The following is a 21,362-nucleotide window of genomic DNA, read 5'->3' as shown; positions in this document are numbered from 1 at the left end:
TTTAGTAAATATTTCAAATGAAAAGGTTAAGTTTCAAGTCTTAGATGTATGCATTTTTAAAAACTATGATTTTTTTTTTCTAGAAAAACAAATCTAAAAATTGAATTTAAATTTAGAATTTACAAAAATATGTCAAATTATTTTTGTCAATTCTGAAATTACAAAAAAAAAATTATATAGACTAACCTACACAGATTTTTTATTCGCTAGTTCATAGATATTGCACAATACCTGAGATATAATACCCAAAATACTCGCAGCCGATATGCGAACTTGGTCATCTTCATGTTTAATCAAATCCTTTAAAAGAGTATAGACACGAGTTCTCACTCCACTACTTACAGTCTTCCCAGCATGCTTCATGACACCTTTTAAGGCAGTCAAGATTGCCTCGCGAATACCACCATCAGATGCCTGAGCAAAAAATTAGTAAGACCAACCAAATTTAACATTCTCAAGCAGAAAGACTAGAAGATGGACAAGTCACCTGTAAACTGGAAAGCAGGTCACCAACCAATGGATCAATCCTAGTGCTAAGAGCACTTAGCTTTCCAAGAGCAAGTGCAGCACTTGATCGGACAGTCCTGAACAGAGATCATCTTATTAATATGAATTTAGCAAGCAAGCTATAAGGAAAAGATTCCTACCGAATCATTTATTAATATGAATTTTCTAATTCCTACATTGCCAATAAGCTCCACTGTCAACAGCTATTCTAAGGTGATGGAAAAAGAAAAGGTGCTCTACGGCTATTTACATATATTTGCTATCAACTCTATAAAAGTACATGAAGTTGTAGGCAATGACGTTACATCACCGAAATGGATTAAAAGAATCAATGATGACGAACAAGAATAAGCTCACCAACCTTGTATTATCTTGCAGACACTTAATAAACGTGGTTTGTAGTTGAGGAAGAAAAGGTTTTAAAGCCATTCCACCCTTTCTAATTATAATGCTCAAAGTAGATAGAATGGCACTCTTCACCTGCCATGGAAAGCGATCCCCTATAATCCGAATAAGAGGCCTGAGAATATACAAAGAGATAATGATCGATATCAGAATTCGCTCGACATATAACGGAAATGAAAATGGTCAATAGAACTTCTATACATCAGAAACCATCTCACTCCAAATAAAAAGATGGATCATTGTTAACACGTTTTAGAAAACAATTGTAGAGTAAAGAGTTTTAAGGAAGATCAAATATGATCAAAATTGTTCAGTCATTTAACAATGATGTCTAAGACCAATATAATAATTTCATAGGCACACAGAAGGAAATTAAAATGTTCATAGATGTAAGGAGGAGATGCAATGATAGTTAACAACTTGACCTTACCTTAAACTGACTAAGATGACTTTCGCACCAAGAGCAAATAATAATCCGTAAGTAATCCATCAGAAGAAAGTTTCATTTCCATAAAAGGCAATAGATTATCTCAACTAAAAATGATAAGTTATAGTTGAACATGATATACACTTCATCATAACAGCACCAAGGTATTTTTCCAAACAATTTTGAAGGAAAATTTGAAAATGGATGCAAACATCAATTTAACCATTAAGTGACTAATACAAGTAATCTCAGACATAAAAATATTAAGGTCATTATAATGATACCACCCAAAATTAAATTGCAATTACCCAGTTATTTGGATGACAAACTCCTTCAAGGCTTGTTCACTAGTCATTTCAATCAGCTCACCAAGGCCCAAAGCTGCCTGCTCTCTTGTTTCAGCAGATCCACTAATTAAGCCCTATACATTAGACATGCAAATACAATTGATTGTAAGAGCTTTAAGCATAAGACACAAACCCGAAACATAGCCAATTGACCAAAAAGAAAAGAACTGGGTGGTCAGAAGTAAAAGGGAAAAAACATGGCACCAGATGACAAGTTAATATTTGTATACATCATAAATGATGATCCATGCTGACCAAGTACAAGGACAGTCAACGTGGAGATCCCAACTCATCAGTTTTCTTCTCCTTTTCTTAATACAGGCTGTAAACAAAGCATTAGATGTTGGAGATAACTCATCAGCTTTCTCCCAGCCCGGTTTAAAATAATCCTTATCCAATGAGTGTCAATGTAGTAAAAAATGTGTCCACATAATTTCTCATTTCCCTAGCAGAAGTCTCAGAATAGGATTTCTAGATAATGTTTGTGACAACCATGGGACAAACTGGAAATAGAAATGGAAATTAATGTTCATGACAACCCACCATGTCTAACGAACAAAAATTGAGAAGATGGAAACGGACAACTCTAAGACCACCACTAATATGGATGATGTATCCTTGTGAAGACATTGTCTAATGGGTACACACAAGGATAAAGCCCGTTGACGATGACAACCAACAAATATTAGACCATATAGCAAAGCGAATATGAATACCTGAAGAAATATTGGAAGCAAAGGCTGGAGAGCTTTAGGGAGACATAACCCAGGTATTAGAATAGCTCCTCCCTGCACACCCATTAAATGAAACAATTATAATATAAAAGAAATAACAAATATTGAACTGTTTAAAATACCAAAATGAACCTCAAATTACATAGTTTCAACAGGACCTTTCTTTTCCTTCGCTCTTTATCTCTTGATGTAGATACAGCATCACGCACGAGTTTAATATAAGAAGGAAGTATCTCCTTCGGGATAGAACTGACAACCCTTGATAAGGCTTCCCAAGCAACCTGTCAAAAAGTAAAGAGTAAACATAAGTTCACAACATAAAGAAGGTCAAAGAAACTAAAGAAATAAATACCAGACATACCACAACGGTGGCTGAATCTGAATCACTGAGCAAGACAATCAAGGTCGATATCAAGTTTGGAGCTTCATCAACCAAATACAATTTGCTATTTTTGAAGAAGTATCCTATCAAATAAGAAGAACTTCGTCTGATAGCGGCCTGAGAAAAAACTCAACAAACAATGTTAAAGAAAACAGAAAAATACACACAGCAATCAAAAGACTCAAAACATATAACAGATATTTGTCATTGAATACAAAGTACCTGATTATCACTGACACCTTTAAGCAGTTCAGAGATTAGAAATTCAACACCATCTTCATCTATAACCAGCACCACCGTTTCTGCAGCTTCCTTTGCCAAATTCTGAACTTCCTGATTCAAAATCAATAAAACAAATTGAGAACAACTATGTAACTAATGACTATAAAGAAAAATAATTCAGTCTTTAATGTATAACTATCTCTAATTAAGTTTAATTTATAAATAGCTTACTTCATCATCACCGCCCATTGCTGAGAGTAAAGCAGGAAGGACAGTACCAAGGTGGACGTATAAACTTGGACCAGCAACCTCTGCCAAGGCTCCAAGAGCATGTGCATTGAAGGCACTATTGGTACAATTTGATATTTAGTCGACATATAGTCAGGCAAACATCACCAATAAACATTGAGCTAAAGAAAAAGGGACATACGAAAGAGGAGTATGAACCAGCTTTGGCAATATATGTGGCAGAACAGCTGTTGTTCTCACGCTGTCAGAGGGAAAACATCATCAATTAGTCATCAAATGGAGAAGAACCAGGCGACATTTAGAATTTATGAATTTCATGTGATGGCTTGGAATATAAGATTCCTAGTGTGAATCTTTTTTTTTTCTTGTATACATGATCTTGGAATGAGGGTTCTATACCTCCTATATTCCTTTTTATTGTTTTCTCCTTCCTACCTTAAGGGATTTCAATCTGTGAGCAATTGTTCTTTTTTAATTAATTCAATAAAAAGCTCAAACACACCTTACAAGCTGTCAGTTGACAGTAAGTTATTTGCTTGTCTATGAGAAGAGACATCACACATAAGTGATTCATTTTGACCTCATTTGGCGATATTGGGGTAAATAATTAGAAGTATACTAAACATTTCACCCATCTGGCAATTTATAATTTCTAAAGTATCAGCAAATTATATTGACCCAATCTTGCGGTAATTACTAGAGACCAATAATTAGCAAACAATTGAGTTCAGCTCTCATCTTAAAACACATGTCAAATGGCGTTTTCCAAAGATATACCAACATAAATGCTGAATCTATCTGCATGAACAAGAAAATATGTAAATAAAATATATACGAGGGGTAGGAAAGGGCCGCCACCTCAAGATTTGTTTAAGACCATCAAGGGCAGTGTCCGATGTATCCTCATCTTCCAATGCATGTAGGAGAGTAGGAATGATTTCATCAATTGCTTGCATTCCAGCACTCTATACACGATGCCAAAACTGTTACTATAGAAAATTCAACATTTCAGTTGTCAACTATGAACGAAACTTTTGCATACCTTATAAAGAGTGCTAAATGCTAAGCCTGCAGACTCACGAACCTCCGGCATGCTGGTTACAGATATCAGAACTTAAATATGCCATGAATTATCATGAAAAGAAAAAATTGAGATTAGACAGAAAGTTCAAACCTATCACAAAGGGCTGTTCGTATGGTAGGGATAAGCTCATCCATAAAGCTCAATAACTGACTTTTACCAGCACTTGTCATCACTTCACTGAGCCCAATGCAAACCCCCTAAAAAAATCGTTCTTTCAATTAAAAAAATATTCATTATTTTCCCTGATTTGCAGAGAAGGAGAGAGAGAGACATGCCAAATGTTCAATTTGAAAATCCGGTCACAACCCCCAGAGGGTAAAATGATTATAATAATAAAGAAATAGAACTCTGAAGTTCAAGGTTAAGCAGTGTATTATAAAACTCTATTTAAATGTGGTATAAAGAAAGAAACAACATTATTTGCTGGTTAAATTATTAAAAAAAACCCTGAAATTTTCCAAACATACCCTTAAACTTTAAAAAGGAGTTCAAAAATACTTTTGCTATAGTTTTGGGTGAACACCGTTAAAGTTTTGTTTCAGAAATACCCTTCAACTTTAAAAAGTTTAAAAAATACCATTAATTTAATAAAAGTTCAAAAATACATCTACCGTTAACATTTGAACAGATACCGTTAACTTCTCGTGACCAAAATAACCCCAAAAATTTCATAAAAGAAAAGTGGAGAAATGCTCCTAACATTAATATGGTGATTAATTTGTTTGGAATTTTCTCAAGTAAAAAGATCCAATTTTTAATACAAATTATATAGATATCCTTATTTTTTCATATAGATGTTCTCATCTTTCTCTTAATTTTCCCATTCTTAGCTTACACCAATTTCCTCAACAACCAATCCATGTTGTTTTTGCACATTTTTGAAGGTTACAAATTCCACCTCCAGCAAAACTCTGTAGGCCACAAAAATCATAAGTCATTTCCGATTCCACATCATGATGAATTTATATTTTTTAGCCACTTCTACAACAGTATAGAGAAAAGAAATATTATACTCCACCATCTGGAATGTGTATGGTAGGTGGGATGAGAATGTAATTAGTTAGAAGGGACCCACTATTTGTAGCTAGATTTAAGACTGAAGTATGGGGGTGGATCAGGTTTCTCATAGAGTAATAGGTAGTGAAAAAGCTGAGAATTGAATCTTATGGGGGAGATAAAGGTCTTGAATTCTTCCATGACCTCTGTACTCTGTCGAGATAATTTGAGATAGAAACTATAACATCTAAAGTAAAGTTCTCACTTGTCTTCTGCTAGCGTTGGCATCTTTCAGGCCTTGAGATAGTATAGGAATGATCAAAGGTAGTACTCTTTCTCCAAGCTTTCTCACAAGCTCACCCAATGCTCGTCCAGCAACCTAAATGAGAATTCATTTAGACATAGTTTTCTGACAGTAAAATGGAGAAGATATGTACATGAGTAAAAACCTGTCGCCTCTCAGAAGATAATGAAGCTAGAGAAGAAATTAGAGTATTCATTAAAACTGGCATTATTTCCTTCAGAGTCTTTGGAGTATTTGCGACTATAGTTTTCCAAACATGCAAAGCAGCCTGACAGAGGATGAAATTCAATAAATTGTTATACCATGTAATTTCAACTGCAAAAATTACATATATATACACTCATATAATATGCACGCACACACCCAACTTGTAATTCAGCATTACCTGTCGAACTGAAATGCTCACATCAGTTCTAACCATATATAGGGCAGAAAGTATTTCATCCCGCTTTTCCCGACCAAGAACTTCAATAATAGCACGTCCATGGGCTTCAGTGCTAGAACCTTCATCATCACTACCACCCTCAAGCAATGCTTTTCCAGAAGTTCCAGCAACCTGCAAAACAGAAACTAAGACACAGACGTACACACAAAGGCACTCACATGGTTTAGATGTATAATACCTTAAATAAGAGATCACCCAACAGTTCTACTGAACTCTGTCGAATACGCCAGCTGTCATTGAAAATACCATCTTCCACAGCAGGGAGGAGAAGTGGTAACGATCTGAAAGTAATAACAATTATTATGACTATCATTCTCTCTTATTTAAGAGAGCGGGAGGAAGATAGAGTAACAAAGCAGCATATTGGCAAAAAATCAAGACTTCTACCTATAACCACCGGGTAACCTAAAAATAGATGGACAAAAAATTCTACAACTTATATGCAAAAAACTGTCGGAAATAAGGGGCTTCATGGATAGTTTATAGCCCCAAGGTTATTTTAGTATTCTACTTTACCCAAAGTTTATTTCCTTTTTTGTATTAGAGCTTGCTAGAGCCCGTATAGTTGTCTTCTTTTGTAATCTTCAGTGTGTGAAAATAATAAAAAAGAGTCTCTGTCGTGTTTTTTCCTGCCTGTTCTAGGGTTTTCCACGTAAACCTTGTGCTCTCCTTTCTACCTTTTAACAAAAACAAATAATAGAAGTAGTTCTACTAGATCAAAATTAAGACTTTTATGGCCGTGTGAAATGTCAGTTCCATTTTTTCCCATTCTCTTATGAATGAAGATAATAGCAAACAATAGATCATTCAACTACCTCTACCATTACTAGTGTGTGCGTCACAGTGTGCAAGGCTTTAGAATTTTAATAGTACTTACGTGGCTGCATAATGTTCGACTAGAACATGCCCAGCACCTAATGCCGCATCCCGGACAGATTCGTTCTCATCAGCAAGACCTGTAATGATGTTATAAAAAAAAATATGACAAATGCTTTTGCAAATAGTATTTCTTATATATTGTCATAGCTGTATACTTTGTGAAACTCTTACCGTCAAGAATTGCAGGCAACACCTGCTGCAAATAGTTCTGGAACTGAACACCCAATGACCTTGGCAAATACTGTAACCAATTTCACATGAAATCCAAATAGTACAAATTAAACAAATCTGTCCAATTGAAGAAGTATAGACATGAATGGATATAATACAAAAACGGTAATTTTCAAACTAGAATTTTGTTTTGCTTCATGATACTTATATTAGGAAACTTCCTCAACAGTGAAGTAGATATTTTGTATTTCCAGCCATTTAAGAGTCTATTTTAGAATTTTGGAAAGAAGTCAACATCAGAATATTCAACAATGAAAGTCTTTTTGCTTGTATTGATCCCTATTCTTCGATTGTATTTATGCTGGAAAATATTGGAAAAATCTATTTGCTTGCTTTAACTAAGTTCCGTTTTCAAAAAAGATTTTTGTGATAATGATAAAGATTGTGATTCTAAAAGGATTTTCTTCGATAGCTAATTCTTTTGAAATTGATTCTTTGAATACGGTTTTGAGTGGGATGGAAGGAAACATCTTTTTCGAGTTTACAGCTGATGGAGAGGTTCATCTTTTAGTGGCCATATTTGATTTTGTCTCGGCTTTATCCCTTCGATCATAATATTTTTGTTCAAAATGGAGGTTGGTTTGGTCATACTCCATTGAACAAGTTTATTTCATTCCTTTTTTTTTCTTTTTTTTTGCTTCATAAATTTCTTCTTTTTAAAACTTAGGAAGAGTTTTCTTTTTTGAGGGGTAGAATGATGTAAGAAGACTGAGGGTTAATTGGGTAATTAGGTAATATTCTAGGTTAATTCTCTTTTTACCCCCAATTGTAATATAACTCTATAAATAAGAGTCTTCTCCTCTTGTATGAAACACATTATTCATTCTAATAAAAGATCCACATTCTTGGTTCGTGGAGGATTTCTCCTTGAGGTTTCTTAGATTACATCAACCGTACAAAGCCAATTGGATAGAAGCCAATGATTTTGTACACACTTGTCCTCTGTTCTTTTTCAATTTAACTCCAACATGGTTTTGTTTTGTTTGTTTTGTAGTTTTTTTGTATTGTATTGTATCAATTTGGTTGGTTTTGTTTCCTTATGTAATTGTTTAAACTTTTGGTGCTAAAGGAGTGTCACTATAAACCTAGTTGAGATGCCCAAGTGCATTTGTTAATCCTTTGGTTATTTTTCTTTTGTATCATCATTGTACTTTAGCATCTGTCACATTTTAAAAAAGTAAACATAAAAATAAAAAATATTCAACAATATAATTATATAGTGACTAAAAGTGTGGAATTGGATTAATTGTCTGAGGTACTGTTTTCACCTTCTTTATGAAATTATAATATGTTTCCATAAAAACCAATTTGCGCATTTCTTTGTATACTTTAGAAATCAGAACCAAGAATATTCAGTAAGGGAATGGAAAGAGATTGGTGCTTAAAGATACAAGATGAAAGGAAAAAGAGCAAAACACAGAAACAGCAACAAAGGAACATTGGCTAAAAAGTGTGCACTTTATGTAAATACCGTCTGTATTCTGTTTCCTCCATAACCTCCACCACTTCAATAAACAGTAAAGTTTCTAAATACAATAATAATAGCATTTAAAAACAAGAAATATTTGTTGAAGGAAATAAGGAATATAACTGCAACTTTTTATTTCACGGACAACGAAGCTTTCAATGAGAAAAATGAAAGAATACAAACAATACAATTCATTATGGAGGGATAAAAGAAAATCCAAAATCAAATATATTCTTAAATTAAATCAATTATGATCATACAACTATACAAGAAATGCTGAAAAATAAGTTGCATGATTTTCACTTTCAGAATATTTTTATTTATTTATTTATTTTTTTGTATATTTCTTCAGTGTCAAATTGAAAGGGAAAAAACCAAAATGAAAAAAAAAAAAAAAAAGAAGTAAAATAAAAATAAATTGTCAAACTAAAACTAACGTGTTAAATTAGTGTTAAACTCAGAGTTTAGTTCATGCTTTCCGCAGAACCATTAAAAACTTGAAAAGAAAATTGAATTACCTTGAAAAGTGTTAAATATCCATCACGGACAGGTGCTCTCTGATGAGAACAGTTTCTAATAATATCCGGAAGCACATGATCGAAGTAATCAATTCCAAGAGCAGCTAAAACCTATAGAAGAATCAATAACAACCGGAAACATCAACTATTAAACAAAATAATTAAGAATTAGTAATAGAAGCAGCGAAAAGAGTGGAAGTGTAATAATAATACTAAACTGATGTAGGATAAAAAAGAGAAATCTCCAAAAAAAAAATCAATGTTTTTATTATGAATCAAAAGTTGTCCATACAAGAGGACAATCTCTCTATTTACAGAGGGTTCGAAAGTGAATTGATCCTAATTCTTATAAATCAAAAGTAACTAATTCTAATCCTAATAAACCAAGGAACTAATCTTAATTCTAATCAATCACGGAAATTAATCATAATCCTAATCAATTAAGGATTTGACGAAGAGTCCCTAACTTACCCTAATCCTACTACATCGTAAATTCTAAATATCAAAAGTTGTCAAATGTAGATCAAGCTCCTCCATTTATGCAACATGACAAGAAATTAGCTCTTTCCTTGGTCAAAATGAATTACGAAGTACATTAAGTTATGGTTTTTTGCCCTTGCTATTGATGATGTCTTCCAGTTCCCATCCCACATACTTTCGTGTCATATACTTGAATAATTGAACTACTTGAAATAAGTTGATCAACGTTATGAGTCATCTTTCCCATCAAACGTGAGATCTTTTTACTCCCTTCTTCATTTCCTCCATTGATGTACAAATCGGATGTTCTTGAAACGTTTCAACCTCATTGTTGTTGTAAGACTGTTTTCTTGAATATGTTTCAACCATTTTTGGTCGTTCTCCATAACCAAAATAATGATTTCTAGCCGTAAATATATTAGTTTGCTATAAAGTTTTGTTCTTCGACGATTCTTCAGAATTCTTATTGACTTCTTGAATTAAAAAGGTTCCTTCTAATCAGGTTTGTGTTGTTTGGCAACAAGCACAACTCCCAACACTCCCTCTTGCAATCGGTATCACCAAGAGTTTCTCTAGCTTCCACCAACAACAGTCAAAATTGTCCCGGATAACTTTTCTTGGTCTTCCTTTTGGTGGATACCCAAAGAGCTCTCTGTGCCGCCTATTATCGATAAAGTCCAAGGAAAGCTGAAAAAATGGAGAAGAAAGAGTTCTAAGCTCCTTGAAAGAATTATGCGGAAGTTCTTTTGGGAAGGAAACAAGGGAGGAAAGTTGGATCACTTTGCAAAATGGAGGCCTTGGTTTGGGCAAGCTGAAGCACTAGAATCTGGCATTTTTTTCTAAGTGGGGCGGGGCCTTTTTTGTTGAACAAAATTCACTATGGTGTCAGGTGATTAGAAGCATCCATAGAAGCGGCACCTTTAGTAGGCATACAAGTAGAAAAGAAACTTTGAGCCTTAGAAGCCTTGGATCAGCATTTCCAAATAATGACACCAAATAGATGCACTGGCACTCTTCAATTTAGGTGATGGCAGCAGAATCTTTTTTGGCAACACCCTTGGATGGAAAGAATTTCCCTGGAGTGTAAATTTCGAAGATTGTTTAGGGTTGCACTCAATCCAAATGGCTCAGTTTCAGATCATTGGGACTCTTCCACCAGCTCTTGGTCCATTTTTTCCGGAAGACTACTTAATGATAAAAAAATCTTAGACTTCCAGTCCTTATTAAGCCAACTTTCTACCTCACAGACAGCCACCTATCCGGATAGAAGGTTTTGGTCCCTTGAAACAAATGGCTCCTTCTCAGTCATCCTTGGTTAATCACCTCTCTACATCTTCACCTATGGATATCTCTGCAGAAAGTCTTCCGCAGTCAAATAGTCCAAGAAGAGTAAACATCTCTTTATGGATTATGTTGTTCAGTAACCTAAACTGCGCATCAGTCTTTTACAGAAAACATTGGTAAGATCTAGAAATCACATCTTTGAATGGTAAGATCGTCACAATTACCACAGCGGATAGGGGATCAGTCAACATTAGCAATAATTGAAATATGGCTAAAAAATAGATCCGTCTCACCTCACTCAATCCTTGGGCAGCACCAGAGCGCTCAACATTACTGTTCTCAGATTTAAGTGTATCAAACAACCATGGTACTAGATCGGGGAAGTTTTCCTCACCCATTCCCCTGATAAGGGATCCAATTGCCCGAGCAGCAACTGACCGAACTTCTGGAATTGGATCAACTAGGACCTGTTCTTGCAACAAATTCGGAAATTAGAAAAATAATAATAATCTAATCCAAGAATAAAGTGAATGAGCATGACTACCTTTTTTACTTCTGGAAGTAGCAGCCCAGTATAAGGAATCATATCCTTCGGTTCTGTTACTAAGGAACACATATTTCCAGCAATCTGTGCTGCTTTTTTTTTTGTTTCAGCGCTCCTCTCCCTTAGACCTCTGTGCACTATGGGAACCAATAATGCAAGGGAAGGAGCATCGATTGAATTAATAAAAGTTGTCTGCAATAAGTGAATGAAATAATTAGTCAATTAGCTGGTGAAAACAGCCAAATAACTTCATTAATGTTAAACCGAAAATTTGGCCTAAATATAGCCATCAATCAATCTTACTTGCAGAAGAATGTCCAAAGAATATTTAGTATAGTCGTTCGGATCAGTAAGACCCATTAGAAGCGTAGGAACAAGTGCAGATATTTCTGGATTCTTTATGACACTTCCAACCTAAAAGAAGCAAATAATGAAGGAGCTGATCAAATAATTGGAAAAATAGAAAGATTAGGTGGTTTTAAATGGCTCGAAAACATTACTTGTTGAAGGGCTGTCTGTGCGGCTGACTGGACTTTGGGATGGGTATCTGTGAGAACCTGCAGTGTTTTTGGAGAAAAATCACAACCTAAAGAAGCTGAAATACTTAACCTTTGTTTTAGAGAAGAGAAACTCACAAATATTTAACCTTTTTTTCTTTTTCAATGGTCAAATAACAATTGTAGAATAGACTCGCAATTTATAGCACATACCTCTGTCAACTTTGGCACTATCTTAGGAAGACATTGAGACAACTGTTGTGGAGCACAATATGCCATAGCACCAAGCAACTGTACACTACTTTGCTTTGTTCTCCATGCTTTATCTTCAAGACCCTACACAGAAAAAGAATAATAGAAAACTCAGGCATAAAAGGTTGATTAGAAAACTACACCCTGAGATAGAGAAAGGCAAGAAAAACACAGAAAAAACTCCTGATAAAGACAAAAATAAGAAACCCTATTCTCAGCTCATCTATGGACTTGTTTCTGATCTACTAGCTTTTGCAAAAGATACATATTAACTTGTATTTTCTTCTAAAGATGCATATTTCTTTTATAAGAAACAATTTCATTAATAAAATGAAATTTCAAGGGGGGTGGGGGGGGGGGGGGGGGTGAGAAAGGCCCAAAAGCTAAAACCATATGACTTAAAGGCAGCTGAGAAGTTGCACCAAGCAATAGCATTACAGACAACACGATCAAAAATAGGTTCAAACTGAATTTTGTTGCTAAAAACCTGATTGTTGCGTTCAAGCCAAATGTGCTATAGAGTAACTCTAACCATGTCCATGTCCTTAAAAGGATGACCATTTAGCATAGTACACAACAAGAGAGTAATGCCCATAGGGAAGACAACCAACCAATTGAAAGCCTGTAAAATGCGATCCCAACAAGCTTTTGCGAAGGGACAAAAGATGAAAAGATGACTTTGGGTTTCTGAATTTTGTTGACAGAGGGAGCACTAGCCTGGGGACAACAAGGTTGAGGGTAGTCGATGCTGAAGCCTACCATGTGTTAGGACATCTTTTTGAGCAAGTTTCCAAAGGAAATTTTTTATCTATTTTGGGTACTGTTCTGACCATATGGCAAAGGGGAGGTTATCAAGAAGGAGATTATTACTGTGGTGTCTCAATGCAATCAAGGATTTTGTAGTGTATTAACCGGAAACATTTTGATAATTTGTTGCTTCCCATTCAGCAATTTCCACATCGTTCAGATTTATTCAAAAGCAAAGATTCCTGCCAGCATCCAAAGCATGAGAGATATCAGCCACGAATGCATCCTCAACGAGGGAAAGCTCATAGAGTCTAGGAAAAGCCAAGGATGGTGGGTTGTTATTTAACTATCAAATCAGAAGGCAACAGTGTTGCCATTCCCTAGAGTGGCAGCAACAAATTGATCGACAGATGTTTGGAGAGATGAAGGAACTTTCCAGAGACCTTTTGCGCTGAACATGGAATGACTTCCAGCTTTGTTAGCAGAGCAGGAAATACCATGCTTGGCAGCAGTGACTTTCCTCAATAAGGCATCCAACACCATTCTAAAGCACAAGATCCATTTAGCAAGAAGGCTTCCGTTTCTCAATTTGAGGCTACTAATCCAAAGACCTCCAGAGACTGGTGGAAAGATAACTTGTTCCAATTGACAAGGTGCATTTACTGAGCTTCGCTGTTACCTTTCCAGAGAAAGTCTATAAAGTTTCTCAATCACTTGTGCAACTTTATTACGGATCTTGTAGATGGAAAGATAGTAAGTTGGTAGATTACACAAAGTTGCTTGATGAGGGTAAGCCTACCTCCCTTTGATATGAAAGAAGATGTCCAAGAGCTAAGCTTATTTCAATTTTTCATAAACCGGCTTCAAAAACTGTATGATTTTGGCTTACCATGTAGGGGGAGACCAAGATAGGTATTTGGCCCACAGCCAATTTTGCAGCCGTAGGAAAAACGGTGTAGCAACTTGTTAGAGAGGCACAAATACATAAACAAAGCACAAAGAGGCCTCTCCCACCATGAGCGACCCCCGCCCCCCCCCCCCCCCCCCCCCAAAAAAAATAAAAAGAAAATTAAATAAAATTTTAATGACGTAGTTTTCAAGAGACTTTTTTCAGGGCTTCTCGACCTACATCAAATATGTTTTAGATATGATAATATTAATTAAAATAAAATTGAAATGTAAATTGTAGAACAATATAGCAACGTTTTAAATTAATTTTTTTATATTAAAAAAACAATTATATCTGTAGAGCAACAATGATTTTAGTTCACATTATTTTGATTGTTGAATTTGATTTTCATATACAATTTTTATTGTAAACTGAAGTTACTAATTTTTATGTTTAACTAATAATAGTTCAAATCATAAGAGAAGAAAAGTGCATTTTAGGATAACAGATATTATAGCTTAAGAAATTACTAATGGAAGAGGTTAACATTGCTAAATAAAATTGTCAATGAAATGTTTCTTTTATCCAAAAATAATTAAAATTGAATTTTAAAAGAAAAATTGATTGTCAAACTAGTTATATTCGAAGTAATATCTTCTTCCAAACTAAATACAATAAACTAGTGTAGCGACCAACATAAATATATAATATTTTTCACAAAAGCAACATATACAATAAATTAGTATGATGTTCATTTTGAACTAGACAGTAGTAAAATTGCTTAAATATACAATATTTTTTACAGACTAATTTAAATTTGAACATTTAAAAGGGCGGCAATTTGTTAAGAATGTCTGATAAAATTCACATAAATAGGCCCCTCGATATCGAAAGAAGTGTTCAAACATTGAGACTAGGGCATCTAGAACAACAACAAATAATGAAATGAAATAAAAAGGTACAATTCAATGCATAAGATACTAGACGATAAAGAAACACTTTCTTTTGACTAAAACAGAAACAAGTAAGAATATCATAGGTCAAATGACCAGAAAGGTTTACTACAGAAATAGTTGATACCTTCAAAAGAGAAGGCAAGACAAGCTTCACTCCTTGAGCAGTAAGTTGGGACATCATTGCACGAGCGGCACATTCAGCAGCATCACGAACGGCAACTACTTGATCAGAGAAAGATACTAAAAGCAACGGCAACATCAGGATCACATACCTGAGAAATCACAGTCAGTTCCAAGAAGAGGAAAGAAACAATAGATAAGATAATTGAAGTCTAGCATATCTCCTCACGGTTCAAATAATCTTCCAAGTGTTTCACAAAGACATTCAAATGCTAGTAGAGCTCCTTCGCGGCATTTTGCTGAATTCCTGCAGTTCAAAAATTCACTTAAAGCCCATCAAGACCATGCAAAGCATTACAATTTACAAATAACTCTGTTGCAATTCCATCTTTTGCATCATTATCGTTATTGTTCGAAACAATCCACATTTACATTTATCCACTGCACCACTGTATTTCTTTTTTTTCTGGGATAAGAAACTGTTTCATTGATAAACGAAATATTCAACGATTATAGACAAAGAATATCTAAACAATAAAGATTACAAAAGAAGAATATAACAACAGCAGAAATATATAAAAAGAAAAAAAGGTAAGTTCTCTCTCTCTCTCCTCTCTCCTCCCCATTTCTATCCACCGGCCACTCTCTTGAATTTTCTGACTGAATGCAAGACTAAGGTTGGAAGTTGTCAGCTGTGCATTTGGAAAGAAGAAGGTAGTTGTCACATCACATTGAAGATGTGGAAGCCAAAAGAATATTATCTGTCTCCAACAACCAACTTCGTTGGATTCTGTCTGCTTTCTCTGAACTATTAAGATCACCAAAGGATAGCTATTTTAACAAATTTGGCACCACGGACAGACGGAGGTTAAAGATTTGGAAGTTCCGAACAAAGTCAATATGGATTCTTAGTTGTGATCCCAGGCTGCTCATTGGGGTCATTTCAATCTACAGGTTTGCTTAGAAGAAAGGATTCAAGACTGGTTACCATTTCGTAATATGATAGGTAAGTTCATTGAAAGAATGAACTACATCAAATGGTTTGTAGGTAATTCACACATGAACCCATTTCCGACGAACCTTGAAAAGCAAAGTTATGCAGAAAAGGTCAAGCGCAGCCATTACAAAGATTTAAAGGAAAAGTCGGAGCTTATGAAAGTTAATCAAGTTCAAAGACAGCAGGAAAGTTAGCAAGAGACTGGGCTTCCCTACTCTTCCAGCAAACCAGAGGCAGAAGTACAGAAGCATAGGGTCATAAAAAATTCGGAGGTAGTTTGTACTAACTTCGAACACCTGTGGATCATGACTAAGCTTTTCGCTTTCGATGACTGGAGAAGCTTCACAAAACGCTGGAGACAGAACTACAAGTTAAGGTTATGCTAAATCCTTTGTTTGATGAAAAAGCTCTAATTATTCTAGATCAAGGCTCAATCAAGGATCACATAAGGGGAAAACGGGTTACGCAACCAATGGGTTCTTTCCATCTCAAGTTTGAAAAATGGGATAAAATTAAACACAACAGACCAATTGTCACAAAAGGATTTGGAGGTTGGCTAACATTTAATAATCTTTCTTTAGATTGTTGGAGTAGAACTTTTGAGGTCATAGTAGATCACTTTGGGGAGGTTGAATCCATTGCCTCAGAGACTATCAATCTCCTAAATTGTAGAGAAGCAAAAATTAAAGTCAAAAGAAATCTATGTGGCGTTATTCCTTCAACAATAGAAATCAAAGACCCAAGAAGAGGTAATATTTTTCTGCATTTTGGGGATATTCAACGGATGAATCCACCAAAGTTTATAAAAAAACAAATAATAGTGGTTGAGGATTTTAAAAATCTCATTGATCTTTTGCACATTAGAACAGTATTGTTTGATGAAGACGAAGATCTCACAAGATTCCCACCAGTCCAAAAGGTTCCTAAATCCACCTTCGAAGCAATGTCTTTAGCAAGAAACCCATTTGAAGCTTTGCAGATTTTCTACGATCAGTTGCCGGCGCCGGAAAAGGAGAGGGAGACATTTAGGTGTGCAGTTGCAGCATTAATGGAGCATTTATTTTAACAGCCACACTTAATTTCACCAAGTCCAATACAAATAATTGTTGCTTTAAGTTTGCGGGTCCCACTGTTTTCAAAAAACAGAAATATGAAGAGTCAGGGGATGAAAAGCTCTCTTCTGCCTCTAAAAATTCGGCCCATCAGCTTATATCAAATTTCTAAAATTCCCTTCAATAAAATTAATCATACAGTTGGAGCTGCCTTTTCTTCCACCACTCAAGGAACCCCAAATAGTATTAGATCAAGCAAAGGAAAGACGAATAAAATTTCCCTAAAAGTACCGTTGAAACAGTTTATCAGAAAGCATACTTCATTTGATAATGCTTGGACAGCTTTACTAAAATCTGAAGCTATTACAGCATGTACCTTTAAAAATCTGGAAAAGGAATTTAAAAAGAATCTGCCAAGCAAGGCCTCTTAATAAGAAGAAAATCCAGATCTCTTGCAAATTTATACCTCCAAAATTCAATCAGTTTCAGATAATGCCTTGATTCTGTTCATTTTAATTACTCAAGCTTCACTGATCCTAACACTAAAATAACTTTATTATGAGGATCTCCATGCCATTCTGCTGAGTCAGTGCAGAAGATATCAAATACTGAAATTGTCTCCCCGTATAGTGTCAGCAGTGAAGACTCTCCGGGTTTTACACACACTCAAGAAGAAAATGCAAATGTTGAAATTGAAGCAGTAGACCTGATTTCCTTTTTCAAAGTGGAAGGTGGTGATTTTAGTAATTTCCCTTGCTCCTCCCCAATCGAATCAACAGAAATTCCAAAGGAATTATGGCCAATTATTAAAGACTGTGAAGTGATGTGGGTTTAAGTAAGTCTGTGTTTTTTCATATGCTCAGAATTTTCACCCATGAAGATCATCTCTTGGAACACAAGAGGCCTAAAAGATCCAACTAAGCGTTCTGCTCTTAAGAAGTTTATAAAATCACCCAAACGTGGTACTTATCCAAGAATCAAAAATGGAAGTTCTGGAAGTAAATTTCATTAAAACAATTTGGAGCTCTATGGATATAAGTTGGGAATCAGTGGATTCATTTGGAGCATCTGAAGGCATTCTTACTTTATGGGATCAAAGCAAAATCACAGTGATGAAAACCATAAGAGGGCATTATTCTCTCTCAATAAAATGTGTAACTTTGTGCAAAAAGCATTGTTGGGTTACCAATGTTTATGGCCCATGTGGTTATAAAGAGAGGAAACTTTTTTTTTAGAGAAGGATACTTTGTTATCATGTTAAAGAACAACCATAACAGTATTTCATTAATAACAAAAGCATCAATAAAAGTTACAAAAAGCTGGTGGATAGCCTGGTAACAAATTAGTTAGAGAAAACATTGAGGTTGAGAGCTATAGTGCTTTGAGAGTAGTTTTTGAAAAAGGAGCTTCTAGATGACCAAATGTCGATCAGGGTGGAGATGTTCTCCCAGGTATTCCAAAAAGTGGAGGACTTTTCTTAGAAAATTTGGTTGTTTCTCTCCATCCAAATTGTCTACAAAGTTGCTGCAATTGCATTGAATCGGATGACTTCTTTTATGCTGTTGTTTTTTAAAGCGCATAGATATGAGCATAAGTCTTTGATGTTTTTTAAAGGGATTGCAAAATTCAGCTCTTGTTGTAGCTTTATCCAGAGTTGTATAGCACTAGGACAAGAGAAACTTGTTTGGCTAGAATTACTAACTATTATAGAATACGGAGAGGAGGCTTGGTGTTTGGGAGGAGACTTTAACATCACTACATGTGTTTATGAGAGGTTTCTAGTCGGCAGCAGCACAAGAGGGATGAGACAGTTTAACGCCTATATAGATTCTGCCAAATCTAATGGAAATTCCCTTCAAAATGGAAAATTTACTTGGTCAAGCGAGGGTGGCACTGCTGCAAGATCTTTGTTGGACAGATTTTTTATTAACAATAAATGGGATGATGAATTAGAAAAGTCAAGAGTGACCCATAAAGCAAGAATCTTCCCCGATCCACTTCCCTTATTATTAGAGGCAGGTGCAGTTTTATGGGGATCATCACCATTCAGATTTTGCAATAGTTGGTTGTTGATAAAAGAGTGCAACAAAGTCATTCAGGAAGTTTTGAAAAGTGCCACAGGCGTTGGGTGGGCTGGTTTCATTCTTCATGAGCAGCTTCGTAAAGTTAAACTTGCTGTGAAAAATTGGCATGCCACTCATTTAATTAATCTAAAGCAAAAAGAGGAAAGGCTTTTGAGAGAGTTAGAAATCAGCGAGGGATTGCAGAAAGAAACTTTATACAGAAATCAGCCATCCAAACAGAATTTCTTTGTATTTACATATCTGAAGAAAGAAACTTTATACAGAAAAGTAAACTAAATTGGCTTGCTGTAGGAGATGAAAATACTCACTTTTTTCACAGATTCCTTAATGCAAAAAAGAGGAAAAACCTAATCACAAAATTGGTGGATGAGCAAGGGGTGATAACAAAGTCTTTTTGTGACATTGAAAGGATTATATTCGGGTTCTATGAAGGCCTTTATAAAAGAATTCCAGGAGTCAGATATCTTCCTTTTATGGCAGATTGGTCTTGTGTGTTTGTTTCTCAAAATTTATCACTAGTCAACAACTTCTCAGAGGTGGAGACTTTCAAGGCAATTAAAGCTTAGGAAGCAATAAAGCTCCCGAACTGAATGGTTTTACTACAGAATTTTTAGTAAAACATTGGCCAAATCTGAAAGAAAGTTTCAAGAGATTGTTTAAAGACTTCCACAAAAATGGTAAGCTTAATGCTCACATTCAAGAAAACTTCATTTGCTTAATTCAGAAGAAAGAAGATGCGACTCATGTTAGAGACTTCAGACCCATTAGTCTCACAACCATCACTTACAAGGTGGTAGCCAAGATGCTAATAGATAGGCTCAAAGGGGTTATGGATTCAATAGCCAGCCTTTTGAAAGCGCATTCATTGAAGATAGATAGAGCTAAGGAACGGTAGAAGATTATCATGCCAAAAAGAAAAAATGGTGGATTTTGAAACTAGACCTTGAAAAGGCCTTTGATAGAGTGGATTAGGGTTTCCTTGAAAAGGTTTTACACTGCAAGAAGTTTAGTCCACAATGGATTTCTTGGATTATGGACTGTATCAAAAATTACAAAGTTTAGCCCAAAATGGATTTCTTGGATTATGGGCTGTATCAAAAATACCAAGTTCTCCATATTCATCAACGGTAAACCAAGAGGAAGGATAGTGGCTTCAAAGGGAATTCGTCGAGGTGATCCTCTTTCCCCTTTCCTGTTTCTGCTAGTAAGTGAAGTACTAGTAGGTTTAATAAATAAGCTGCATTTGAACAGTTATTTTGAGGGTTTTTGGTGGGAAAAGACAGAATACACATCCCCATACTGAAGTATGCCGATGATACCATTTTATTCTGTAAAGATGATGAAAACATGCTAATTAAACTCAAGGAGACCATCAATCTATTTGAATGGTGTTCGGGCCAGAAAGTAAATTGGGAAAAATCAAAATTAACTAGAATAAATTTGGGGGATGATGAGCTTTCTTGCATGGCTGGAAAATTTAGCTGTAAAATGGAAAAACTTCCATTTTTGAACTTGGGGTCTTCCATTGGGAGGATACCCTAGGCATTGTTTTGGCAACAAGTTGTAGACAGAGTTTACAAAATGGAAAAGGTTCGATATTTCAAAAGTTGGAAGATAAATACTTTGCAACTCAGTTTTGGCCGGCCTCCCTACTTACTACCTAACCATCTTTGTCATTCCAGAAAAAAGTCAAGCCTTCTCTATAATGGGAGGGGAATTCAGGCAGCAAGATTAATCATTTGGCATCCTGAAAAAAGGTCAAGCCTTCTCAATTAGATGGGAGGCTAGGTTTGGGCAGTTTAAAAAATAAAAACAAGGTCGTCCTTGCTAAATGGGGCTGGAGGTTTTTGAAACAAGACTCCACGTTGTGGCGTCAAGTAATTAAAAGTATCCATGACTGAAAAGTATTTGACTAGCAGACTCTAAACAAATCAGAAAACAGCCAGAAGTCCGTGGATCAGTATCTCTAGAGAATGGGATAAGGTGGTCGAGTTGGCAACTTTCAAAACAGGGAACGGAAGGCGAGTGGCTTTCTAGACAGATTCGTGGATTGGTGATCTCCCTCCTAAATATCAGCTTCCAAATCTATTCAGATTAGCTCAGCAGCCCAATGATTCAGTTGCTGCCCACTAGGATTATGTCACTAATTCTTGGTCATTAGTATTTCGAAGATTCCTAAAAGATGAAAAATTCAAAATTTCCAAAGGGTTTTAACACTCATATCTCAGAAAGGTCTAACAGACTTGGATGATAGGAGAGTTT

At 35.4% G+C, this 21,362-nt stretch overlaps 1 protein-coding gene across 1 annotated transcript in view; it reads right to left on the bottom strand.

The window, feature by feature from the left end:
- The window catches only part of LOC103485854 (protein ILITYHIA), a 56,707-nt gene that overhangs the window by 1,839 nt on the left and 33,506 nt on the right, over positions 1-21,362 (bottom strand). Inside the window, exons 29-55 of the mRNA XM_008443579.3 lie at positions 15,197-15,274; positions 14,972-15,119; positions 12,217-12,339; positions 12,007-12,063; positions 11,810-11,920; positions 11,507-11,698; positions 11,256-11,429; positions 9,199-9,309; positions 7,153-7,222; positions 6,980-7,058; positions 6,281-6,383; positions 6,043-6,213; positions 5,803-5,925; positions 5,619-5,732; positions 4,448-4,554; positions 4,316-4,367; positions 4,132-4,238; positions 3,455-3,514; positions 3,256-3,370; positions 3,025-3,135; positions 2,782-2,919; positions 2,579-2,701; positions 2,403-2,474; positions 1,648-1,760; positions 869-1,027; positions 488-584; positions 232-414 (exon numbers count right to left, since the gene is read on the bottom strand). Coding sequence (XP_008441801.2) covers positions 232-414; positions 488-584; positions 869-1,027; positions 1,648-1,760; positions 2,403-2,474; positions 2,579-2,701; positions 2,782-2,919; positions 3,025-3,135; positions 3,256-3,370; positions 3,455-3,514; positions 4,132-4,238; positions 4,316-4,367; positions 4,448-4,554; positions 5,619-5,732; positions 5,803-5,925; positions 6,043-6,213; positions 6,281-6,383; positions 6,980-7,058; positions 7,153-7,222; positions 9,199-9,309; positions 11,256-11,429; positions 11,507-11,698; positions 11,810-11,920; positions 12,007-12,063; positions 12,217-12,339; positions 14,972-15,119; positions 15,197-15,274 — 3,091 coding nt within the window. The remainder of the gene's footprint in view (positions 1-231; positions 415-487; positions 585-868; positions 1,028-1,647; positions 1,761-2,402; positions 2,475-2,578; positions 2,702-2,781; positions 2,920-3,024; positions 3,136-3,255; positions 3,371-3,454; positions 3,515-4,131; positions 4,239-4,315; positions 4,368-4,447; positions 4,555-5,618; positions 5,733-5,802; positions 5,926-6,042; positions 6,214-6,280; positions 6,384-6,979; positions 7,059-7,152; positions 7,223-9,198; positions 9,310-11,255; positions 11,430-11,506; positions 11,699-11,809; positions 11,921-12,006; positions 12,064-12,216; positions 12,340-14,971; positions 15,120-15,196; positions 15,275-21,362) is intronic.

Source organism: Cucumis melo, chromosome 5 (assembly GCF_025177605.1).
Source record: "Cucumis melo cultivar AY chromosome 5, USDA_Cmelo_AY_1.0, whole genome shotgun sequence".
NCBI classification, from domain to species: domain Eukaryota; kingdom Viridiplantae; phylum Streptophyta; class Magnoliopsida; order Cucurbitales; family Cucurbitaceae; genus Cucumis; species Cucumis melo.
This window is presented reverse-complemented; position numbering and strand designations above follow the sequence as displayed.